The 27,701-nt window shown below is 38.6% G+C and overlaps 2 protein-coding genes across 4 annotated transcripts in view; both read right to left on the bottom strand.

Moving 5' to 3' along the window:
- The window catches only part of LOC145978592 (neprilysin-1-like), a 48,977-nt gene extending 46,097 nt beyond the window's left edge, over positions 1 to 2,880 (bottom strand). Inside the window, exon 1 of the mRNA XM_083111300.1 lies at positions 2,735 to 2,880. The gene's annotated coding sequence lies outside the window, so the exon portion shown is untranslated. The remainder of the gene's footprint in view (positions 1 to 2,734) is intronic.
- Positions 2,881 to 5,033: 2,153 nt separating this feature from the next.
- Positions 5,034 to 27,701, bottom strand: part of LOC145978620 (neprilysin-like) — a 128,950-nt gene continuing 106,282 nt past the window's right edge. For all 3 annotated transcript variants that reach the window (XM_083111352.1, XM_083111350.1, XM_083111351.1), the window contains 4 exons: positions 25,732 to 25,799; positions 25,226 to 25,362; positions 24,083 to 24,247; positions 5,034 to 6,749 (listed from right to left, as the gene is read on the bottom strand). In XM_083111352.1, the coding sequence (XP_082967478.1) occupies positions 6,573 to 6,749; positions 24,083 to 24,247; positions 25,226 to 25,362; positions 25,732 to 25,799 (547 nt within the window). In that variant the 3' untranslated portion in view covers positions 5,034 to 6,572. The remainder of the gene's footprint in view (positions 6,750 to 24,082; positions 24,248 to 25,225; positions 25,363 to 25,731; positions 25,800 to 27,701) is intronic.

The raw sequence follows: 27,701 nt of genomic DNA, 5'->3' as shown, positions 1-27,701 counted from the left end.
ATGTTTTGTCTGGGGAAAATTTTTCTACTGGAGAATTACCAGAAGTTTTTTTAAGCTGGTGACGTAGTTGGCTTCAAGCACGCTCTTCTAGTGTCGGTAAAGATGGAAAGGGACTTTTCAAAGTTCATGTCTTCATTAGAGACAATCAACAATCACTTTGCTTTGACAACCTACGTGTGTTGTTATTAATACATTACAATTCAGGACTGGTGAAATGAACATGCAATTTTGTTGTGAAAGAGCATTTTGAAAATTTTGTATATACAGTAAGGTTGTTCGCTTTATATCCGACCATTTTTGACGGGTACTCACTCACCTTAAGAGATACCGCGCCGCCACCACCGATCATGTTCTATTGGAACCCCCAGCATTGTGGACTATCGCCCGGCATCGCAGTTTCCATTGCAGCAAGCTCCGGCGCAGGACAGGCATGGGAATTCTATCCCACTCCTCCCTGCAAGCTTTCCATAGACCATCCAGGGTGCGCGGGCGGCGATGTTGAAGACGTCGTTTCAACAGTCCAAATGCGCAAAAATCCATTGCACTGGCATCTGGGCTTTTCACAGGAATGTCTTCAAACGGAATGACACGAATTCCTAATTCCTCTGCCATTTCCTGATAAAAACGTAGTGATGTTCTGGCGGTATGACTCGAAGCTTTGTCCATATGGATCATCACCTGGTTCGCGTCCATTCCATACAATTGTGGGATGTCTCTACGATAGATAGCTGTCAGAATGGAGTCTTGGAAGTATCTGGCATTCACATTCACGTTTTTGTCCACCTTGCGTATCATCAACTTACCCTCATATCCGAATCCCGTCACAACCATAAAGCCACGAGGGAAACTTTCCCTGCACTGACGAACAAAGTTGCTGCGCCCCTTGCCGTCAATGTCACGGTATATGATCGCTCGAATGTGACCACCAGCAGTAAGATGGACATATGATTCATCCATTGTGACAACTTTCTTCCATTTGGAACCCGCCAGGTACTGTCATGCAGTTTTCTGCAGTTCGTGTTACGTTCGGCAATGCGACGCGGTAGAAGGTGGTGTACACGGGCCTTCCGCACACAGTTCAACCTGAGGCGCTTGCGAATTGTTTTGTTCACAGTTGACGGTGCGAGGTGAAATATGTGGGCCATATCACGTTGAGTCGGGGGATTTTCTTGGCACGCCAATCGACGGATCCCCCTTAGCACTACGGGTGACACTTTGCTTGCAGCCCTTCTCCTGGTGGTTTTCGTGGGTGAATGTTTCGCAAGGAGAGCCTGTTGTATATAACGGGCCACAATAGCTTTCGCAGTAGTCACCCCGAGTGTTAACCCATTCTCCCGACACTGTTTCACAATGCGTACCTATGAAAACTTAGCATGGAAAAGGGCCATTACGTAACCCTCCCAATACCGGTTGGTTTTCGGCGCCATTTGGTACCATTCACTACCAACACTCACGCACCTACAAGGTCAGACACAACACTGCTCCCGCCAGCAGACCCATAGTTCCAGCATGATCCGCCAGGTGGCAGCACCGAATCGAAAATGGTCGGATATAAAGCGAACATCCTCTGTGTGTGTGTGTATATATATATTATATATATAACTCAGTATATGCTGAGTTTTTAGCATATTATTGCATTTTCTATTTTTTAAATGTTACGAGGGTTGGGGAGTAAGTAATGGCAACCCAGTAATAATTCAACAATCGAAGGATGTATTAAAAATTTGTTATATACAACTGAAAGAGTATCCATTATGGATATTTTGTTGGTGGGAATCATGAAAGAGAACCCAAGCAACCCTGTGATAGCTTGTGTACGGCAGCTTGTTTGTCATAATCAGACAAGTTTTTGTAACATGTGTATGTCACAGGGTCAGACAGGTTTTTGTAACATGTGCGTGAATACATGTGTGGTTGCTTGGGTTTTCTTTCATGATTCCTACCAAGAAAATATGCACAATGGATACTCTTTCTGTTGTATATAACCAATTTTTAATACATCCTTCGATTGTCGAATTATTACTGGGTTGCCATTAGTTACTCCCCAACCCTCATATTTTATTAAAATCATAGCCCTAAAAATTAGTAACTATTGTAATATACGCGTGCGACATCACTGTCCCAGAAGTATGTGGATGACGCAAAGGAAAACAAGTCCTCTGCTAAAGTGACTGGAGAGGGATCGACCAATGAACTCGTGAGAGGGGAAGTGAGCGTAGCTACCAGCCATTTGCAGCAGCTCGCACTGCTTTGCTCCTCCCACTCGCTTTCTCCCCTTCTCTGCCGTTATGCGCGGCCTTGCTCCTGACTGTGGGTTGTCGAGATTATACTTCATACAGCATTCAGACCTTAGAAGAGACGTGAACTCATTGAAACAGTAATGTAACAAGACTAAACGGGATATTATTGCAAAGTATAATATGTGTTTGTTTACTTAAAAGAGAATTCGAACACTGTGGTACAGTGGGGTCCATGAGTATAGCTCGGCAAATTGTCCATGACTACATTCATTAATTTCTCTCTTGTATCCTGTTAGTTTTTGAGGAGTGAATTTCTACTTATGCTGATGCAGAGGTTGCCCGCAGCCTATTTGGAATTTTGATGATGGACAATTTGCTTGGTAATACTCACGGATCCCAATGTACACTTATCGAAAGAATCTGAGTTTAAACTGCCACACTGTTTAAATGTATCAAACCACAAACAAGAACAAACGCACAAGAAATACAAATACCTTTGTGGAATGTGAACTTTTTCAGATATTTCTGTCCTCCTTCACTCAGTATAGTATTTTCCTTTGGATTAAAGTGACGAGAATTGTCCTGTTCTCTCACCAACTAAACATCTTCCAGTCTAAGATGCTATTAAACACTTATTACACATGCAAAAGTTACACGAACACAATCTCAACTGCGAAATTCAGTTTACTAAGGCAAGTCGATCGTCACTTATCTAATCTGCAAAGTTATCATCATTGAGTTGCTAGAGTAACTGGTTTGAATCTTTTATCAGGTTTTGCGATACCAATCGGCCATGTGATGTTCATCCTAAAATAAATATTGGTTAAGAGGCACCCTGTAGGTTATTCATAAATAAATTAGTCCTTTTATCAGTCTGCAGGTTACGTACAGCCATGCGAGCCTCTGTGGAGGAATGGTTTGATTTGAATTGTGTTATTTAGCGTCGCTTTCCTAACTATTTTGGCTAATCGCGACGATGAGGACGACATGATGAAATTTATGAAGGGAACAGCCATGCTCAGGCCAGGACGCATTGTGCTTATTTCTATTACTGAATTTACCATTCCTCCTCATCGTCACGTAACTAAACATGCAAGAAAGTTTATGGCAACCACTGGCGTGCGCAGGGAAGAGGTGATGGGGCCGTATCCCCCTTCGAAAAATGGAAAATCAAAATTTTTAAATGAGAGCAGTGAATACCCCTGGGAAACTCAAAGGCCACTCAAAATGACCCCTGATAACTATTTTATCTTTGAACAACTTTTGATTGTTAATAATGGTAGTTACGATATATTTTTTTAGGCCCCCCCCCCTGTAGAAAGCAGCTATGTAATATGCACCGTTACAGTTCCAGCCCCTTCCGAAAAAAAGAATCCTGCGAACGCTAGTGATGGCAATTGAGAACTAAAAGTGGTAAACGTTGTAAGTGCCAAAAGCGAAAGTGTTGGGAAATCGCATCGTTCCGCACATCAGGCAGCAAGAACGTGCACACTAGTGACCTCTTTACACGCTCTTTGAACTACTTAGAAGGCTAGCAGCCACTTTTCACGTTTACCACATTATAAAACATGGCATGTTTCACAGTTTAACGCGAAAAACTGTTTTTGAATTATTTTGGCACTTACATCGTTTACCAATTTTAGTTTTCAATTAACTAATTCTGTCGTACCTTTAATAGAACTTGTAGTATATCTGGACAGTAAGATCAAATTTCTCTAATACAGTCAACAGCAACAATATAAGACACGTGGATCCAAAAATACTAGCTCCCCTGCAAGGCATTATACACATTGCCTTGTAGGATCCGGTTTCTGTCAAACCTTTACACTGCAGTGTTCTGCAAAGTTCGACTGACTGACATTTTGTCAGGATTCTGATCACATTGCATCAAGAATGTCGTCAATGTCTGGTAGAATTTAATGTGCAGAATGTAACGAAATGACCGACGCTAAGTTTAATTGGAGAACCATTTACTGAAAATGCAGATAAAAGATAGGTAGGTTCTTTATTTATTTATTTAGGTTCTTGTACGATAAATTTCAAATCTTTCATCTTGGCATTGATTGAATAACATAAACAAGAGGCCCGGCACACCTGATATTGCCTTCTGACGCGACCAATGTTGCCAGTACACCTCGTAATTTCGACAAAAACAAAAAATAACATACCATAACATAAAAAATCGTCTGTAATGAATAAAATGCGTAAAAAATGTATCGTTCTTTTATCAGTTCGATAAATACCCACAGAAACAATCGAAAACAAACATCGAAAACTTTTGCAACAGCTGTTTTGTACCCATGTTTGTTTTAACTTTGTACAAAAACGTTTTTACACCTTAGTTACTTTTTTCCCAATACTGAACGTTCATGTAGAGCATGATTTTCTTGTTTAATGTTTAAAGAATATCCACACGGACAAAGTTAATGCCCAGTGAAAGTTTCTTGCCTATCGCTTTTGCACAAAAGTTATCGGTGACTTATTGGTGGAGAGGTTGATATGGAGTGGGTTAACGATATTTTTAAAGATTTTTTAAATTTGTGTGAACGAAAAATGTAGTTAGTGCTTTACAACTCCCTTGTAATTTTAAGCAACAGTTTCCTGGCTACGATAGTTTGTTGTTTGTCAAACGTTCAGTGGATCACCTACAATAATTTGTGTAAACAATTTACGATAACGTAGCGATCACGTACCACATTTTGGAAGGAGTGGTACATAGTATTTGGGAGAATGGAATCATTACACTCCAAAAAGTTTCCGTCACTCTACGTAGCATTAACAATAATCCCAAAATTAAATGATACAAAAATTTATTCAGCAACAATATGTACATATTTTATACTATAAACACGCACACACAGGGATACATTGTAACTACACAAAGAACTAAAGCAATATTACAACATCAACTAAATTGGACTAAAATGAGAGATTCTTGTTCTGTATTGTATTGTTCAAAATCGTGTATGTACATTTTATCTGAGGTCTCCCTGATTACATAGCGGTTACAATTACAGATGGAAACACATTCAGCTGTTTTGAATTTGCATACTAGTGTCACAGAAGAGTTACACATGCTTGAATACTTAATAGTACAGTTTATTCTGTGCAGAATGTTTATTCCACAGAACCTTCATGTAATTTATTCAACATTCGAAACACAAATGCAACAGTTAATTTATAATTACATATAAATTATAACGTAAGACAATCTAAAACAACATCAACACTTGATTACAAGTTGTACAGTCTTCAATAAAATTAGACCTACGTGATTGTATTAATAACATATTATATAATATACGTACATTATATTTTTATAGTTGCAATTGAAAGTATTATTACAAAGATGGAGCATAGTCAGTTTAAGTAACTTCTTTGAATTTGCACCATCTGATGTATTTGTTTACATTTTGTTCAAACTTTAACGTAGAATATCTTTGCAACAAACGTTTTTATGTCTATAATTACAAGCCCTCTGTAACGACAGGCGCAGAACTTGGGGGGTAAGCATTCTCTGCCCTCGCCTGCAAATTCCTTGAAGAGAACTGTTAATACATATATTTATATGTAAGAAATATTTGCGTATACCTATTTCCCCCTATAATTTATGTGAAGTATAGGCTAACGTGCTTTTATTATAATTTGGAATTGCAGGTTATATGGGAAAAGAAGCCAGATTTATACTTTTCTCTATCTGAACATTATAAACAGTAAATGTTATGTCTGCGTATTAATACTGACACTTAACTTTAAAACGTAGAAAAATACTTGTGTGTACACAATAAGTATATGAGATTATCATTCTTATATAAATGTAAGCATAGAGAATCATATCTCCGTTACGTCTTGCTTTAAATAATCATCCAATTGTTTTAGTAAAAAGTATTGTATTGATAAACGTGACACATCACTCTGCAATATTGTGTGTAGTAAAAACCTCGTGCGCCGAATATATCTTGAACTCGTATATTGTCAGAGTATATAACTCAAGTAACACGCTGATAAGGCACAACATGTTTTAGTTTCGAGTCTGAGACATGTAGAAACTAGATTTATGTTCATAGCTATTCAGTAATTTTTTTGAAAAAAAAGTATTCAGGAAATTTCTCTACCTTCAATCAAGTAGCAGGTTCAAATTTTATGACACTAAAATTTTCACTTGAAAGTGCAGAAAAAACTACTATTTTTTTTCGTTTTCATGGATTACTATTCAATATACTTAAAATTATATTTATTTTGTACCTTTTATTGCTTTTAAAATGTTAATACTTTGTCAAATTTTCTGACATATTATATTTATGTTACAACTGGACTGTGTTGTCTCTTTCATCACCACAGTTGGCACTTTTTCTCAGGATTCATTCGCGAATCTTTCTTGCAGTTCCAGACTTTGGAGAATTCTGGGCTATTGGATAAAGTTCCTAGTACTCGGTATTTAACAGGGCTATGAGCGTCGGTCACTAATTGGTCTCTGAGGTATTCTTTTCGCTCAGTTCCACACCAAACCTAGAAAAAAATATGAAATGTTCATTGATTCTTGAAATACAACCTCTAAGATACAATGGTTCATTAATTCAACACTCTTACTCATAAAAATTATCCCAAATCTACCAGTCCAGGAAGTCATGAAAGTGAACAAGAAGTAAAAGAAATCAACAAGTAGGTCAAGAAAGCAATAAAAAGTCAAGAAATTATACTTGTGGTATAAGTTTTGCTTTCGCAATGACTGACTGATTATAGTTTATTGAACTTCACTTTTCTGCCCCTTTTGGCAAATCACGAATATGAGGATAAGCTGGATGAAGGGACAAACACAAATATGTAGCCCCATATGAGATTATACTGGCTGTGAGCCCAGACGCCAGAGCCTCGCTAGTCTGCCAAATGTAGTCTGGGATACATTAATAGATACAGCATCAGTTTTCATCTTAACTTTTCTTTTAGTAGGGGTTCTCATTAAATAAATATTTAGTTTCTTAATTGCTAATTTCCAACTTTACCTAGGTAGGGTCCAATAAATTAAGGTTAAGAAAAACTAAAAGAAGATCAAGAAAAAGTCAAGAATTTTGGATTTGTTATTGTAGTCGGTTGGAAAAAGGACATGTCCCACAATAAACAAACTTTACATGATTGATTGATTTTTTATTTTCTGCCAATTTTGACTAATCGCGACGACAAGGATGACTGATGGAGGAACACTCACAAAGAACATACATGACCAGGTCAGGATTCGAACCCGGGACCACTGGCATCGTAGCGCTCTGTGCTAAACATTCCACCACGGAGATTGGCAAGGAAGAGTTATACGTCGTCTTGTGTAACTTGGCTATATTGGTAAGTAAAAAAAGTACTCCGTACCGTGGAAATGTATGACCATTGTTCTATCTTCCTCCAAAATGTCGATGAAAAAGGTTTATATATTTAGAAATGCTAAATTAATATTGAGATAGCTCAGATATATATTTGTGCTCACAATGGCAAGCACCGACCTAATATGTAGAAATAGCTAAATTTCACAAGCTACCATAAACATGAAACAAAAAAAAAATGTAGAAGTTTTGTAATTAATTATATTGTTAGTTTTGCAATGAAAAAAGTGAAGCTGTACTGAACTTCCCAAATACCAACACATGTGGTTTTATGGTTTATACGGAGTAATAAAATATTTAGCAAATTCTTTTAAAAAAAAATTGATCGAAAAATTATTAACATATTCTCAGTCATATAGAAATTAGCAAATAGGTTTACATATGACGTATCGAGAGAGCTTAATTAGATTAGTTTTCATAACACGAATCTTTTGTACGTATAATTCATGAACAAGTCACCCTTGTGAAGAAAATGTGCAAAGTCATGTAATTCCTAGACCTACAACTAATAAATAACATCGTATTTATGCGATCCTGAAAAAAAAAAAAAAAGCCTCCAGCATTCCTAAATGCAAAGACTTCTAAGGAAAGCGCAATTTCGTGCGTAAATATTTACGAGCCCAAAAGAGAGTTGAATGACAAGAATATCACTCTCCCAACCTAATATTGAAAATGACGCAGACAAGCATTACAGACAATAAACATCGAATAATTAATGAGGTAAATCCATAATATTTACAAGTTGGATGTGCGTCACGGTATATTAATTAATAACCTGTTTTTTTCAATGTCAAGTTGATTAACTGTTTCCGTTCTTGTATAGTCTGACGTGTAATGAATGGTTGACTCACATCGCGTAAGTAAGACACAGAAGTTGTAGTTAGATGTCAAAGTCATCTCACTTCAGACAGTGATAGAAATAAACTCGACATTGATTCAGTAAGTTGTTAACGTATGAATCCCTTTTTGTAGAAGACATAATTCTGTTTAGTATTTATCAGCTTTAAAACTGAATTAAAATATACTCGCTAGTAATTTCCCTGATTAACTTTGTTGTACGTTATCAAGTACAAATATTACCTAACTTTAATTTTTAGCAAGCGGTTTTGTTTAATCATAGCTTCTCTGCTGAATTTAGAACTTTCGCAGCTAAGAATGAACTAGATCTGGTTTAAAACAAATAAAAAATGGGTACTGATCAGAACATGTCATAGACACATTGTTTCGAGTAATTTTTTATTATGCGTTCATTTTGTATGCCTGATCTACAGAATATTTTGTAAGTAACTGAATCCCATATCAGGATTTGTAAGCATCCTTACAACTGGTTTTCGTATAGACGCATCGACTTCAGTTAGCGTCTGTGTTGGCCTCCTTGGTGGAGGAGTTATTACATAGCTCTACGACGCCAGGGGTCCCGGGTTCGAATCCCGGAATGGGTGTTCTTTGTCTCGTCAACAATTTTTATCATCACTCATCCCCATCTTCGCGATTAGCCAAAAGTGGGAGTAATTCAAAGTAGAATAAACAAACAAAATCAATCAAATAAATCGTCAGTGTCAGTGGTCGAGTGGTTACAGCAATGCACTTATAGTTCAGTCGTACAAAATCTAATTCTGCTTTGAAACTTAATCTTGGGTTATTTGTCATTAATATACGAAATAACTTAATTGTGATTTACGAAAAACTTTACTTTTGGACATGGAAAAATATTTTAAAAATAGTATTAGTCTAACAGCAAGTATTATGTTCTCAAAATGGAAATGGATAAATTTGAGATGTTATTTTGTGGTTGAATTAATTATTCAAATATATAATTAACTTTATCTAGAACATATTTTTAACTTTCATGACTTCCCACATGACACGCTATGGCTCTTTTTTTGGCCAGAACTATTTTCTCACTAGGTGGTGGGATTTCGGCTTGTGTGATTGCTAGTTCTATTTCTCTTGACGAAGATACATATGTGTGCATGAATACGTTAACTATTTAAGATTATTATAATCTACAAAACGACAAGGACTCCTCGTCGTCATTCAAACTGCTTGCATCCCAAAATCAACTTTAAAAAAAATATATGAAGATGTTTTGCTTGAAATTGCTCATCTACCTATACACTGGATTTGCGTAATATGGACTGAACTTTTAGAAATATGGAGCCCACGCAAGGTAATTTTATATAAGGTAGCGCCATCCGAAAATTGCCGATCATGCACGAGCGCGTGACGTCTTGTGGGAGGATCGGTTATGCTCGGTGCCCCTTCGGTTATGTTCGTTCGGGGCTTGGCCGAAGCAAACGGCCGCTATAATTTCTATGCGAGGTTCAGAGAGGGAAAGTGTTTTATTACTTTGAGGAGGGGGAATTATTAAATATCGAAATTTTGGGATGGTATTGAGGCATTCCTTTAATGATTAGTAACATGACTGATTGATTCAGTTGGTGTTTCAAAAGTCCACTTTATGCACAGAAAGGCTAATCGGGACTGGATCTACAGTTTAAAGTGGTATCCGAACTACTATGTCCCTCCACCGAGTATAGAACCCGGGATCCCTTGATTACAAGGCAGCGACGCTACCATTTCGCCATCGGGGAGGCACTAGTAGTAACATAATTGAAAACTCGCAAACGTATTGTGAAAATCCATATTTTTCAAACTTTCTGATCGATGTTACAAAGATAGTTGCGCATGTTCTCATTTACCATGTCTTCATTTTATAATCATAGTATACTATAATTTTAACATGCTAAAGAAGAATTGCATGAATGAAAGAGTTAAAAAGGAAATGATCGTTTCATAGATTTATTTTGTTTATTTGTTTCACTCCGCTTTTCTGCTACTTTGGGCTAATCGCGAAGACAAGATAGTAAAATGTCACGTAATTGCCTTCTACTGGTTCTACTGGTTAACTTTTAATTGGAGTCCAAATTTGAATATCCGTAATTTTTAATCCGATAGTAGTCCGGTATAATCTATTTACAACATATAACACAACGCAGTACAAAAGCCTAATAGTTCGTTTTCTGACTGAATCGTTCCTTCTTATTCATTCAGAACGTTGCAATCATTTCCAAGAACATTTCAAATTTTACATAACATCAGAAAGTATTAAAATAATACTGATATACTTAAAATCCAATCTTTACCGTTCTACATAATGTAACTTTATTTCTCAAATTATCAAGTGAAAGAAGCAATATACAATCTAGATAACATTTTACTCTGCATTTGAAACTTACTCTAAATTCGAAAGAATCCCCAACCTTCTTCATACATTTATTTACTGTACGATAATTTACGGATCAAAGTCCCACATGCAAATTTTTTTTGGAAAGTTTTATGTGGAGGAAGAATGACGAAATAGTTTGTAAGATAGTAGTTTCAGACTTTGAAAACGCAATTCCAGTTTGTAATTTGCAGATATTTTAAATTTCTCTGGTTCAAATTTGGCTGCAAATTATCGTTGTCATAGTTCTGAAAAGTATTGTTTCGTATTAAGAACTTTACAAACAAACGCGTGCAGAAGACGAGCCAAAGTGTACAAGTACTAATTTAACTAACTTAACCTGCTCTAAATACTTGATGAGTGCTAGGAACATCAAACTTAAATGTCTTAACCTACTAAATTCAAGCCAATAGAAATAGATTTATGATCACACGGTAAATGAAACGCTTTGAGAATATCGATGAAAATATCTTAGTTTAATTAAACAATAAAGGAGAAAAGTTACATGAACTCACAATGATTGACTGTGCAAGTGTACGAATCATTATTCGTTAAAGGACTTTGTCCGCAGATTTTTCATTTCCATTTCCATGTGTGTCCGAGTTGTATAACCGGAAAATATACTCCAAGGTTGATATGTGACACACATTTGTACATTAACGAAGTAACTTGCATTACACTAATCTTATATCTTGCTCTTTTTGACAGAAATGTACTACAAAGAAATAATGTAAGTTCCATTGGTTTATATTGAGTACAAGGGTACAAAATTATTTACAATGTATTTGTGAAATACCAAAATTGAACAAAGTTGCAAAAATTTCAATGATGGGTGTAATATTCACTCATGCAATATTTACCATCGTGCATACAACTCTACGTAACTCGAATTGAAGATGTACTAAGTGAATTTAATTTCCAATAGCGTGGAAGTTAGTACGCGATCTTCGAAATGCACATTTTCGACAACGTTTTTCACAATAATGTGAACGTACAAATCACAATCAACATCGGTTTGTGTTAAGTAAATGAATTTTTTAGTAATTATAAATCCGACTTACATAAAATGTACATAACAAATCAGTTAGGCTCACTACGTACTTCGCACTAGTTGAACACATTTTCAAGATATTGATGACTTTTCTTGTGGTACTGTCGGTTAGGTTACGTTTTAGATTTTGAAATTATTTATTTAGTTAAAGCAGGTTGATAGAGGTTGTTTGTAATCTTTAATTTATTTGCTTCTGAATGCAGACGTGTGTTTCTCCTTTGTAAACGATCGAATATGTTTTCCAACTACGAAACATTGCTTGCAGTTTGTGTATATACCTTAGTCTATATATTTTTCTCTTTTCTGGCAGCATATTCTTTAGCTTGTTTATGGCACGTCTTCCTCGATTTTTTGGTACTAAAGTAGGTAAATTTCTTAAATTGGGTGTAATTTTAGCGATGGCACTGCAGTTGGCTTCAGCACGTTCATTGGTGGAAAATACAGAAATTCTGCTTTTAGATCTCGCACAATAATTGGCACTGCACACTTGCATTTTTTTACATTTCGTCTACAAGCATGAGTCCACTGTTTACTTACGCAATTATCGACTGGAAATCTATGATATTTTATGTCAGTTCCTTTAGTTTTCTGGTGATAGTTTTCATAGCTTGCTGCAGCACAATTAGACATGATTGCAGTCTACAAGTACAAAAATACAATAAAAATAAATCGAACGCTACAAAATCAATAACCTGCTTTTTCCGATTTTTGCGACGTGTTAGTAGCTAAATGTACCCCGCACCAAACTTACTGCACATAGCAACGAGCACCGTCAAACCCGATCCTCCCAGATGACGTAATGCATACGTACTTCACATAGCAACGAGCACCCCCTGGAGCCCACGTACAGTGGGATCCATGAGTATTACCGTGCAAATTGTCCATGACTATTTTCATTAATGTTCTCTTACATCCTATGTGTTTTTAAGCCATGGATTTTTATGTATGCTGGTGCAGAAGTTGTTAACAGCTTGTTTTGAGTTTTCTTTTAATTCTTGAAGCTCTTATTGGGTCAAATAAAGTGCATGAACATGGTGATGGACAATTTGCACGGTAATACTCATGGATCCCGCTGTACAGTGGGATCCATGAGTATTACCGTGGAAATTGTCCATCATCATGTTCATGCACTTTGTTTGACCCAATAAGAGCTTCAAGAATGAAAGGAAAACTCAAAACATGCTGTTGACAACTTCTGCATCAGCGAACATAGAGATCCATCACTTAAAAACACATGAGATGTGAGAGAAAAATTAATGAAAATAGTCATAGACAATTTGCACTGAAATACTCATGGATCCCACTGTACAAGCGTTAGGATTGCAATCTTGCAATAATGTACCAATTTAACTTCATATTCAAGAACGTTTAATTTTGTATTAATATCTCTTCTAGGACACGAATATGGCAACTTGTGCCCAGAGCATCATCTTTCAAAGCCTTCTTATCTTGGTTTGGGCACATAATGTGTCTGGACATTCCATTCTGTCAGGCAACACAGAAATTTTCTCGGAAAACCTTCGATGTATTAGTAAGGTGGTGATGTCTGAATTCAAGGAGCAGGAATTACTAGTCATGACAAATAATGCAAATCTCAGCAACGAGATGGAGATTGTAAATATAATAAGAGAGGAAGATTTGGTGCTCGAAATAATCACGGATATCAAGAAACTGAAAGTGGTTGGTGGAAAACTCTATAAAAACGCACTGATTTTTGTTACAACTATAAGTGATTTTCAAAAGATCTTCAGAGGTAGTAGAACCTTCATTCGCGAGTCAAGGTTGGTTGTTTCTTTCACACTCGAACGCCTCTGGTGACAGATATACGTCTCGTTCTGGAAAAATCGCATCTTGAGTTGGTCAATATTGTTATTGGTCTTCGGGTTATAGAAGGACTGTCAATGTTAGCGTTTATCCCATACTTGTTTCCGTCTTGCAGGAAAATAGACAAGGAAGAATTGGTTCAACGATGCACAGAAGGTCGGTTACTGCTCGGGAGGAAATTGTTCCCTCGGGACGTGTCCGGTTTGAACGGATGCGAACTAAGAGTCGGGACCTTCAACATACCACCACTTACTACAGTGCGACTTGGACCCTCAGGACGGCTTGAGCTGGGTGGGGTGGAGGGTAACATTGTCCACACCCTTTCACAAGCGTTGAACTTCTCTGTGACTGTAGCGGTCCCTCAAGATGGTATCCAGTGGGGATACAAACTCACGAACGGAACTTACTCGGGAGTTTTAGGTGATATTGTTTATATAAAGTCTGATATCGGGGTGTGCACCTTCGCACCCACCCTACAGAGAAGTTTGGTAATAGACTTCACAACGCCTCTTGTTCCCAAGCGATGTGTTTGGGCTGTTCTACAAGTAGAGTTCATCCCACTTGTGACGTTCACTAGTCAGTCATTTGCCCGATTACATTTCGTTCATAAATATTTCGAATTATAACGCGAAGGTGAAGATACAACTTCTATGGGTCTATATTTTAGTGAAATAACTGAGCAATATGCAGTTCACTATTATCTATTTTCAATTCCATTGCTACATAGTTTAATTAGCTCGACGTCGAATTTTTATTTAACGTGCCTGACGTCACTCTGGTTCTACATTACAATGGTAATGTCAAACCCACAAAACAATTAAACAACTAAACAAAAGGCAATCATTAATAACCTATTTACCTTTTGTCCCAGGGTAAGTGCCATCAGTTGGAGCCCAAGAGATTACATAGGGTAGAACAAATCACACCACAGGGTTAGTTCTATATATATACACTGTAATTTCTATAATAGAGCACATGCATAAACATTACATCATTGCCCCTTTCATTCTCACAGTCACACTCGCATTCATTTCTCGGCAATCCAATAGACATGAGTAATTAATACAATAATAGTTCGGCGGCATGTTTAAAGTTAGCTACATTAATTTAAACTGTTCTTAATTTGACATTTACTTTTGCATTTCCGGGAAAACATGTTCCGGTCGGAGCTTCACCTGTACGACAAAACACTACTCCTTTTAAGTTGTTGTTGTTGAATGAATGTTAATCTATATATTGTTAATTTTGAGGTTAACAAGGATCACTGATATATAATTATATTGACAATTTATAGCGTCGTACAATCTGAATGTTAAATACTTTGGATGAATGGATAATTGAACGCTGTACGGTTTTACATGTTAAAATGATAGTTGATGCAATTTAATCACCGTAATAAGCAATGTCTTGGTAATGTTTACGTAATTAGCGAGTTCATTGGATGTCACGACGGGGCGAACGAAGCTTATCCATTTTCACGTCCATTCCGGCTTACCTTTGTCGGCTCTGACTGAAGTCCTCGTGGTGAAGTCGTGGATGTTTGCGGCGTGGTCAATAGATGGCTTCCGGGCGATAAGATAGGATCTCCGCGTCTTCAAGGATTGGCAACTGGGTCGGACGCCCCCCAGCAGGGCCTTTCTCTGTCTCTACTCCATCTTGATAGTACACAGACACGTGCGAAATAACACAACACGGAACGGTGCGACACACCAAGCGAATACTTTACGCGGGTGGTTCGCGAAAGATTGTGCACGATAACACGCCGAAGAAAATCTGAGTAAAAACTGGTGGTTTCCCTTCTCTGCGCGTCTATTTATTTGCTATTCAAACGGTCTGTTACGGTACCCTCTCTGTCCAAGCGTTGCTAAATTGTCATCAAATCGTAGGCTCTTGTCCTGCTATCTTCGCCCGTATATTTGGAGTTCTTTGACCCTTCTCGAGCAGCACCTCGAGTAGAGGTTAGCCAAAGATCGGGCCTATTGTAACCTGCACGTTCGTTCCGAAGACAGTGCCAGGGAGTCTGTAGCTATTGTTATCCAGTCTAGCTGTTTAACCTTTGATATCGGGCTTAATTTATCTCCTATCAAATTCTGCTTTGGGGATTTCGTCGATGATAATCTGCTGCTGGGCTGTCTTTAATTTCAGTTGAATCTGACCATTGGTAACAAAGTTGTATTTTTATATTTCTTTACCCGAGGCTCGGCCTTTTCTCTCGGGAAACAGGCTAGTCCTTCGCTCTCTGCCGTCCAAGTCCCGGTGAACAGCAACAATCCAATGCATATTATTGCTTATTACGATGATTAATTGATTTACCTGATAATTAGCAAGATTTTATCGTTATAACATTCCCCTCTCCTTACACATGAATTTTATCTGAGCTTAAGATTATATGCGAAGGAGAAATTCATCAAAGCACAATTAATAATTAACGTTAAATCTTGCCTACTTGTTATACATAGGCGCTCGAATAGGGACTCGAACCCTGGAATATATAGTTGTCTTTCTCTATAGACTAAATTGCACTTTTCAATTAATTTTACATCATTACCTTTAATATTAACCAAACATAAAATTGCAGGATTACTCAACATTCATTTTCAGTTCTTGACTCTGTAACATTGATCATTTAACAAACACCTTGCTAACACTTACGAGAATTATCCTATTATGTATGCATATACATATGTAAACTTACTACATTCACACTCTAAGTTATGATGAAAATTCACTCTTTGAGATATAGTTCAGAATTATTGAGTTATTACATAAAATATTTCTTATCATCAATTCAAACCATTTAAAATACATGTTTCTTTACTAAATAATATCTATTCTGGGTAATAAGAATATAAATAATATGTTATTAATGTTGGCATTAACATAACATGATATATGCTCAGATATTGATATGTATATAGATATATGTATATATATATATATATAAGTTCTCAGAATATTAATAATAATAATAATAATAATATCATAATTGTGTTAAATTATTTACACTAGTATGCGGAATAATTTACAAGTTTAAAGGCTCTACTGGTAATCTGGCGCGTTGGGATTGAGTCCCCTACTCGTTGATGGTTGAGGCCATTGTTCTTCAGTTTCTTGCTTCTCATTGTTGTAGGCGGTTCTTACTAAATGAATAGCTTGTGTTCTGCCTTCTTCCATACGATTGTCTTCCTCCCCGCGTGAAAATCGTATGTCGCCACGCCCTCGGTAACCTGCGTTTGTGTTCTGTCCGCCTCCACGGTAGTTTCCTCGATTCGAGCGTTTGGCATCCCTGTCTCGCTGTCTTGGAGGACTGAACTGCGATTGTTCTTGTCGATTGAATTGTTGTCGACGTCCATTGTATGTATTACGTGTAGTCGCCATTTGCACTCGTGGAAAATTTTTTCCTCTCTTCCTATCAAAATTATTATTCCCTCTTCTGCTTGATTGATCTTCCCATCGATGTTTTTCGTTCTCCTTCAGCAAATCCATGTCTTCAAGGATAAGCGACATTCGGTCAAAATTTTCTAACACATCTCCTGTAAGCTGTCTCTGTACGTAGCTCGGGTACATAGCTCTGATAGCCGTGAGGATTTCTATCACTTCGGTTCCGGGCTTAAGCGAACGGAATTCATTCATCCTCTGCCAGAAAAACTGTTTGTATGTGAGCCTTCCGTTGACGTCGTACCGCTTGTTTCTTAACTGGGTAACCTTCCTCTCTACCAATGATCTGCACTGAAATTGTTCAATGAAAGCTTTTTCGAAGGTGCTAAAGGTCTTGAACGCTGGTACCTGGTGGTCTAACCAAATGCGTGCGGAACCGCGAAGATGTTTCTGGATGAGCTTCAGGTGATCCTCTTCGTGAATCCCATATAAAATGCAATCTCTTTTGAATTCTTGAAGAAACGTGGATGGCAAAGTTTCTGTCTTCTCTTGGTCGAAAATCATAAAGTTGTCCAGTGAAAACTTCGAGAAGATGGCACGCCTGCCTATTTCCGAGGTGGCTACACTGGTCTGTACCACGGAGTGGACTCGCGAGCAACTGCTATCCTGCTCCATGACGTCATCGCCTGTGGCTTGACTCCCCGATCGAGATGGTTGCTGCGCTAATGTCGCCAGGGGCGTTGTTTCTCGCTGGTCTTCCTCGTTCCTTGTTCGTGGTGACGTAATAACGATTGAAGAAGTCTCTCTCTGCATCGTTTCTTTGATTCGCGTGACGTCTTGGCGTAAGTCTTGCGTCATGTTTTTTATCTTCCTCCATTGCTGTTCTTCTGAGGTCATCTTTGTTTCGATTTGTCCAAATCTTTCTTCCACCATTCTGGAATCCGCTGCAAGTCGACGATCAACCATTCGGAATTCCTCTTCCATTCTCTTTTCCACGTCATTCTTCTTTTCTTCTATCTTCTCTCCCAGGTGTGCCAGGTGTTCATGGATCTGCCTGACTTCAGTTTCCACTGTTTTTTCCAGGTTCTCAATGTCTTTCGAGTTATCACGATGTCTTTCAACACACTCTTCTTGGGCTTTTTCTATTTTCTCATCATTCCTTTTTAATGCTTGTAGAAACTGATCCATCATCTCTCGGTGATGTCGTTCTTTCTCTCTTCTTCGCAATTCTTTTTGTCTTTCCTTCTCTTCCTCTTCCAATTTTCTCTTCTTCTCTTTCTCTTCTTCCAATTTTCTCTTCTTCTCCTTCTCTTCTTCTTCCAATTTTCTCTTCTTCTCCTTCTCTTCTTCTTCCAATTTTCTCTTCCTTTCTTTCTCCTCTTTTCGACGTTCTTTCCCTTCTTCATGTTGCTTCATCATCGTAGTGAAGAGCGCCATTATCGCTTGAACATCCATGGTGCCTTGGGTTGGTAACACTGCCGTTGGCTGCTCACTTTCAGGGATAACGGTATTCTCCGGAGCACGGTTGCTTTCTCCTCCCTGGTCGCCTTCCAGTAACGTCACTTCCTCTCCTTCCTTTGGATTGTCCATTTCTTCAATCTTCTTCCTTTGTCGAGTTATTCTCTCCATCACCCTTCTCCTCGGTCGTTATTCTCTCTCTCTTCTTCCTTGGATTCGATGCGTTCTCGCAGCGAGATATAAATTTCTCTTTTCCTTTTCATAAATAGACCCTACGGGGTTTTACGTCTCCCCCCTTACCATCCTTGATCGATGCTTTATCCTTATCGCCGCATAAAAATCCAAAATCTCTCGCTATGTAAATTACTTTAACCATTGTTACTTCACGCCCACTATATATATTGCACAAACAATTAAATACTCAATTCACATGCTAACTATGCGTAAATACACTTAAATACTCTAAACTAGAAAATTACTGATTATAGCAACACAAAGAACTAAACGCTTCATACTCTAGGCGTCCTGCGTGGTATTTTTTTTAACTGCAATAAGTGATTAATATTTGATTTTCTACCTCTATCAATCTCTTGGTTCCTGTCGAAGGCATGTAGGCACATAGCTCTATAACTGAATAATTATGGCACAATAAACTCATTTTTGCGACTATTAATAACTTCCTTCCAACTATCGACACTTATTTAAACTTCGGGCCTACTCGGGCCTAATTATCGCATATTCGGGCCTACTCGGACCTACACGTCGAATGTTCGGAATTACTCATCGAACCTACATGTCACATGTTCGGAATTACTCATCGAACCTACATGTCGCATGTTCGGAATTACTCATCGAACCTACATGTCACTATGTTCGGGCGCCATCTTTTAATTGACTCGACGTCGAATTTTTATTTAACGTGCCTGACGTCACTCTGGTTCTACATTACAATGGTAATGTCAAACCCACAAAACAATTAAACAACTAAACAAAAGGCAATCATTAATAACCTATTTACCTTTTGTCCCAGGGTAAGTGCCATCAGTTGGAGCCCAAGAGATTACATAGGGTAGAACAAATCACACCACAGGGTTAGTTCTATATATATACACTGTAATTTCTATAATAGAGCACATGCATAAACATTACATCATTGCCCCTTTCATTCTCACAGTCACACTCGCATTCATTTCTCGGCAATCCAATAGACATGAGTAATTAATACAATAATAGTTCGGCGGCATGTTTAAAGTTAGCTACATTAATTTAAACTGTTCTTAATTTGACATTTACTTTTGCATTTCCGGGAAAACATGTTCCGGTCGGAGCTTCACCTGTACGACAAAACACTACTCCTTTTAAGTTGTTGTTGTTGAATGAATGTTAATCTATATATTGTTAATTTTGAGGTTAACAAGGATCACTGATATATAATTATATTGACAATTTATAGCGTCGTACAATCTGAATGTTAAATACTTTGGATGAATGGATAATTGAACGCTGTACGGTTTTACATGTTAAAATGATAGTTGATGCAATTTAATCACCGTAATAAGCAATGTCTTGGTAATGTTTACGTAATTAGCGAGTTCATTGGATGTCACGACGGGGCGAACGAAGCTTATCCATTTTCACGTCCATTCCGGCTTACCTTTGTCGGCTCTGACTGAAGTCCTCGTGGTGAAGTCGTGGATGTTTGCGGCGTGGTCAATAGATGGCTTCCGGGCGATAAGATAGGATCTCCGCGTCTTCAAGGATTGGCAACTGGGTCGGACGCCCCCCAGCAGGGCCTTTCTCTGTCTCTACTCCATCTTGATAGTACACAGACACGTGCGAAATAACACAACACGGAACGGTGCGACACACCAAGCGGATACTTTACGCGGATGGTTCGCGAAAGATTGTGCACGATAACACGCCGAAGAAAATCTGAGTAAAAACTGGTGGTTTCCCTTCTCTGCGCGTCTATTTATTTGCTATTCAAACGGTCTGTTACGGTACCCTCTCTGTCCAAGCGTTGCTAAATTGTCATCAAATCGTAGGCTCTTGTCCTGCTATCTTCGCCCGTATATTTGGAGTTCTTTGACCCTTCTCGAGCAGCACCTCGAGTAGAGGTTAGCCAAAGATCGGGCCTATTGTAACCTGCACGTTCGTTCCGAAGACAGTGCCAGGGAGTCTGTAGCTATTGTTATCCAGTCTAGCTGTTTAACCTTTGATATCGGGCTTAATTTATCTCCTATCAAATTCTGCTTTGGGGATTTCGTCGATGATAATCTGCTGCTGGGCTGTCTTTAATTTCAGTTGAATCTGACCATTGGTAACAAAGTTGTATTTTTATATTTCTTTACCCGAGGCTCGGCCTTTTCTCTCGGGAAACAGGCTAGACCTTCGCTCTCTGCCGTCCAAGTCCCGGTGAACAGCAACAATCCAATGCATATTATTGCTTATTACGATGATTAATTGATTTACCTGATAATTAGCAAGATTTTATCGTTATAATAGTAACTATTGATTCTCGTTGCTATAGCAACGTTAGAATTCCAAAAATTACCTAATTTATACAGCGTATAGCGCAATAAATAACATAAAGCATAATTGGCGTTGTACAAAGTAGTTATTATACATTTTTTTAACTGTTATATAAAGTGACTTGTATAACTAACTAACTCCCTAGCCTTCTTAAACCCGAAGGTTCATGGCTGCAGCAACGCAGGCCTTCCATCTTTCCCTATCTTGAGCAAATTCTATATACTCTTTTCCATCCCTACCGATTTCCCTTAGGTTCATCTCAACGTTATCCCTCCATCTTCGTCTTGGCCTTCCTACAGGTCTCTTACCATCAGGTTTCCCAACAAGAATCCTGTAAACTCCTCTTTCGTCTCCCATTCGTGCCACATGGCCTGCCCACCTAAGTCTTCTTGATTTAATTATTCTAATAATATCTGGACATGAATACAAATTATGTAGTTCTAAATTATGTAACCTTCTCCACTCACCTGTCTCCTCATCCCTTTTAGGTCCAAAGATTTTCCTAAGGATCTTATTTTCAAATACTCTCAATTTATGTTCCTCTTTCAATGTAAGGGACCAAGTTTCACATCCATATAATACTACAGGTAAAATTACTGTTTTGTATATTTTAATTTTTAGTTTCTTAGATATTAAACGAGACTTGTATAATATGAAATTAATAATTTCAATAAACATATGATTATATTGTGCGGATTCACAGGACCGTCACACACTCTGGAAGGTCATTCTGCTCCCGTTTGACACCTTATTGTGGTTCATTGTCATATCGTGCCTTGTCGTATTTGCAACCGTTTTGGTCATACTAGGACGAACTGTCAGTCAAAGACTTACAAAACTGCGGAACACCTCCTCGTTCCTCTAGGCGCTGGCGTTGGTACTGGGAGTGTCCGTAACCAAAGAACTAAACACATTGATCGCACGTGTTTTGTTTCTGACCTTCGTGATATCATTCCTCGTGATATCCACAGCGTATGAAGGAGCTCTGTTCGGTTTCCTGACGTCAGCGCCTTACGAGAAGGAAATTGACACCGCCAAAGATCTGATACTGTCCGATATTCCTTTTGGAGGTTCGTCGATAATACGAAATTTCTTCCTCGGCACCCCCACACCCCCTATACGCCTTCATGGCGTGGTGCTATGCACAGGGGGACACTTTACCTTTTTTTTACCTTCCTCGGCTCCTCTGACCCACTGTCAAAGGCCCTTTACGACAAATACATAGTCAATACCCTTGTCTTGGAGAACTTGAACATGACGGCCTACAGCAGGAACTTTGCCACTCCTCTGAACGAGTTGAGCCTACGTTACTTCATCCAGGAGAACTACCAGGACAAGTTCGGGACACCGTTGATTCATTTGACGAAGGAGGCGTTCATATCTCTCCACAGCGTGATGTACCTTCAAAAGTCGTATCTTCTTCTAGCTCGTTTCAACAAGCTTATCCTCTTAATCCAAGCTTCGGGGTAGCCAGTTAAGTGGTTAAAGGACTTCTTCAGCAAATCTCCAAACATTAGATTGTTGCTGGTTGCAATTGCAATGGATCATCTGACGGGAGCTTTCGCTATTCTTATTATTGGACTATTAGCAAGCATTGTTGCCTTTTTAGTAGAGCTGCTTTATTGCAGAGATGGAGAAGGTAACCATGTTACACACAGAACCCAAAATATGTCAATAAGTTGACTCCAGCAACATATTTTTGTGCATTAACTGCAATTCATGCATGAAAGGGTAATTTTACCAGCTGCAGTTCCCTGCGATGTACTAAAAATTCATCAGTTGGGAAGGTCAGAAGCAAAGGTGCATTTTGTGTCTGTGTGTGTGTGCAGATATCATATCGTACGTAACAGCACGACACTCATTTGCATAAACCCTCTATATTAGAGCGAGGTTCGAGCTTTAATGGATATAAGATATTGTATATTACCAAGACCAATAATATATTATATATTTCTGAGAGAGTCTGATATTATTCGTTGCAGAGAATGCAGCTATAACGAAAGATGGAAGTTTGGAATTTATCTGTCACTGGAGACCAAATATCGCAGGCGATAAGCTCCTCCGATCTCAAACATATACATCTCGGCTTGTCGCTTTGTCTTATCTGATTCCCTTCCGATCGCTGCCCTCCCCTTTTCTTGTCCAATGTTTCCATCTTTCAAATTTTCTACCAGACAGTGACCGGACATATTATCCCCTAGAATACCTTTCAAGACTCATGTTATGAGATTCATACCTGCACAGACAGACATTCAACTTTATGAAAGTACAGGGTGTCCCTAAAGGTACCTTACCATGTCCCATTTGATTTGCCAAAGCATGAAGTTTTATTGTGTATTAGTCCACTTCAACAAGCGCACCTCTGATGGCGCATACAACATCTAATCGAAATTCAAACTCTGTTCATGCCCCCTCTAGCATATCCCTGTCAACTGTAGCCTTCAAATCATCAAGATCAATGACAGGGGTGATGTACACTGTGTCTTTGACATAGCCTCACAAAAGTCCAGGGGTGTAATGTCAGGGGACCTAGGAGGCCAGGCAAATGGGCCATCTCTTCCAATCCAACCTGCTGGAAATGTCCTGTCCAGGACATCTCTCACGTCTAAGGCCCAGTGTGATGGTGCACCATCTTATATAGTACCTGACAAATAGAAACTTCAGGCGTTGGTGAATCGCCTACAACAAAGTATATTCCTCTATGTCAATTACAAGTTGTACTGTGTGACTTCGAAGTTGCAAAGTACCTTTTGGGACACGGTGTACATTCAAGATTCCGAAATTGAAAGACTAACACTGAAACAAATGGGATCTAATCACTACTCATGTCGATAAAACCATCTTAAGATGTACATGTAAACTAATTACAGCCCTCCTCACGAACCTCCCTGAATAATGTGCTAGAATGAACATATTTGGTGAGACGAAACAGTTGTGATAGAATTTGCATTACGGATGACACACTACAATTTGAAAGTAATTCTATTAACACTAAACTTACGTGTGCAAAGGCGAGGAAAAAGAGCTGCTCGTGCGTAAAACTCTCCAACCCAGGGAGCTTCGGTTCAGGCCCGTTTCGCCCGACGAAAAGCTGGTACGCTTTGATCGACTCTCGTATGCCTCCATTGTCTGCAATATTCTCCCCTTGGGTGTTGATGCCATTAATCTAAAGAAAATAAACCACAATTCATGTACATCTAGTGAAGCTTCCTTTCCTTTTTTTATTTAATTGGTGCCGAAGACACATATAGGGGGCAGTGTCGGCGATGTCCCCCCCCACACACACTTTTCGCCACTTTTGTCCCTTACTATGCTAATCTTATACAAAGGGAACATACTGTCTTTGCCCCTCCAGTTTTGGCACCTTGCCCCCCGGTTTTGGAACCCAATCTCCGCCACTGTACAGGGTGGTGATAAAGTCTTGCCTGTAGGAATTGGTTTGAATGGTCACCTGACCTCAACCTCATTTACTCTTGCATAAGTGGAATCTTGAAAGCTGAGGCGTGTGGTGTGAAAGTCCAGAAACTGGATTATCTCTGGGAAAGGATAAGCACAGCAACAGCTGCTCTCGATCTTCAAGGAACATGTTGAAACGTTTGAGGAAGCGTCTTGAAAATGGTGGCACACATGCGGAGCACGTTTGGCATTGAGGAAATGTGATCTTTCTTCCATTTCAGTCTTTATGGTCACTCTGTATAGTCTATCATACATTTATTCAATCATAAAAGGGTTTTTTACGAAAAGTGAAAAGTCTTAATTCTAAGAACCATATTTTATACATGACCAGTATGGTATTAATGTCTCGCCTTAGTCGACTTCGTACTTTATAACCGAGGCTGAATCATCTGCACAATGATCTGTGTTTATGGATGATGAGGATGAGTGATGATATGACGAAATTGATGAAGGAACACTCACAAAGAACACCCATGCAGGCCTGGATTCGAACCCGTGACCTCTGGTATAGGGAATGGGAATCACAGTGAAGAACTATTAGTGCCTGTAAGACAAGTGCAGGATTCGTATCAAGAGACCAACCCGGTACTCCTTCATTACCAGAAACTGTGAGGGGAATAAAAAAATATAAAATTCTCAACAATCAACAGGGAAAACATTAATAGGTATGGATGATCGTAATACTTACAGAGTAATTTCCGTCTAAATTGTCGATTTTGAAGTCGCCGTACTGCTTTATGAAGCATTTCGCTCTTTCCTCATAATTTTGTAGAGTATGGTTTGTCCACCATTGCCTCGCGTTGCCGTCTTTATCGTATTGTCTACCTGTAAAAGAACAGGAATGTATAGTTAGCGTAGCACTCGAAGCGTGTCATGTTTTCAAAAGTTATTATTCAGGTTCGGTATTGCAGTCCAGGTTTTACGGGATTGCAGGGTTTTATCCAGCTAATCAAAAAGCATTGTCTCGCTTCAGTTTTCGAGCTTCGACACTGAAGTGACTGTACACCATATTTACTAGTACCAGTGTTGCCATACGAAGAAAAATGTCCCTATTTGCAAAGAAATTCGGATAGAACTTTACGCGAATAGGGAAACTTGATGACATCAGGATAAAATCAATCCTCTTTATTTTCCTCGAACAGGAAATTCATCTCAGTCACGAAAACAGATTTCAACATGCATTGTGATACGTACCTTCGTCATCGAAGCCGTGTGTGATCTCATGCCCTATCACAGAACCTACTGCGCCGTAATTCAGGTATCTGAAAAGACAGAAAACATGTTTTATGGCGCACATGAGCCACGAATGATATGACTACACATCAAGAATTCTCGCATTTGATCCTACGAGAATTGTGGCAAATTATTACATTCTTTGTTCAATAACAACTCGTTAGATTCCATAAACGACCAGGTTTTATCTGAAAATATGTATTCTGGTTTAATGTAACAGAGGACTTTTGTACGAAGGGTTGACTAAGTTACAGTCAAATACTTAATTATATGATAACTTATCTATATATCTATATAAAATAAGAATTAGTGAGATTAATTATATTTCAAAACGCAGTTCTTGTAAGTGAACAATATTTTCCATCGTTATATCGCCTAGAAATAAAAAAACAACACAATTTCATATTTTTTTCAGATGCAACCCAGCTACAATAATATTATTCTTCCTTTTGCTCCTAGATGGAGCACAGAACCTGCAGAAAACTCTTCTATCATTTTCTCTTCTAGGTCATCACGTTCACCTGTATTCAGCTCTCTCTTGCTTGCTTGTCTTTTATTATACTTATAAGATTAACTAGTACTTAAAGTTTAAATGTAATAATTTCTAGTAAATTTACGACCCCGTTTTCAGAACGTCTATATCATATTCGTGTTATTCTATATTATTATATATATTACACATGTGCTATTTGCAAGATGGGTCATTCCATGTCAAAATTTTAGAAAAATTTTATTTTAGTACATAGGGGAAAATGGGGTAGCCCCGGACATGTTCACACAGTGATGTGCTTCTTGGTAAGAAGATGCAAAATTGTTTTAAAACAAGCATGAAATATTTATTTGGAATGTGATCTTATTGACAAAGCAAAGTTATCGAAAGAAATGCAAAAAGAAGTACATAAACAAATGACAATACAGATCGCTACATTTTACATATTTTCACATATTGGCGGGTACCACCGGACACTTAAGATAATTGAAAAAAATCATATTCTACACTTGGAAGGAACAATAAGAACACCTACCCAGGAAGTTTACAGTGATCACATGTGTAATGGATATCAGTTGATTCGATATCGGTGCAGTTGTCATGGGCCCAGCCATCGCAGGATTGACACTGAATCCAGCCTTCATTGAACGTTTCACCGCAAATGATGCATTCAGTTGTGCTTTCCTTTTCGTCTGGTCGTATGTCCTCTTTGTTATTGTCACAAGCAAGCTGATCGTGGCCCATTAGCTTCTTGCGTCCTTTCTTTGCTAGTACATGTGTTGAGGTCTCCTTTCTTTCAAGTTGCTTCTTATATGGTGAAGATGTTAGTATCTCACTCACTGCAGTTCTTCTTGTTCGTGACGCTAAACGTCCCTTACGATTTTCTGGTAATGGTGATAACTTTTCAATAATGGAGAGCCCTTTGCTAGTTGATGGACGAGGAGATTCAGGTTCCTCGGTGACATGTAGAGAACGTGGATCCACTGCAGACGACGGAGAAGAAGCAGCCCCCGTTGCCTCCACCGCTGCTGAAGTTGAAGGTTCTGGGTCTTCACAGGTTTGCGGGGTGTAACATCTTTCAACGCGAGTCACGTTTGCGGGCAGGTAGTCAATGTCTGTGAATATATTACGGTTGAATGGATATATTCCAGTGCACGAAAATCCATCGAGAGCAATGTCCATGCGACACACCTTACGGTATGCCTCTGCAACAAGGTGTGCTACATCATAAACGGTTATCTTTACTCCAGCATTCTTGCGCATCCACATCGAACAAACTTCATTGTCTGCTCCTTTAAACGGTTTCGTAAAAGACCTGTCAAGTGGCCGAGTCTTGTGCGTGGTATGTGGAGGAGTACTGAGCATATGAATACTGTGATCCCTCGCATATTGGATCATTTTCAAATCCTTATGACTGCAATGTCCGTCAACAAGTAGCAGA

This window comes from Lepisma saccharinum, chromosome 25 (genome assembly GCF_977018435.1).
Source record: "Lepisma saccharinum chromosome 25, izLepSacc3.1, whole genome shotgun sequence".
Classification (NCBI taxonomy): Eukaryota; Metazoa; Arthropoda; class Insecta; order Zygentoma; family Lepismatidae; genus Lepisma; species Lepisma saccharinum.
Note: the sequence above shows the minus strand (reverse complement) of the source record. Positions and strands in the feature narration are given on the sequence as shown.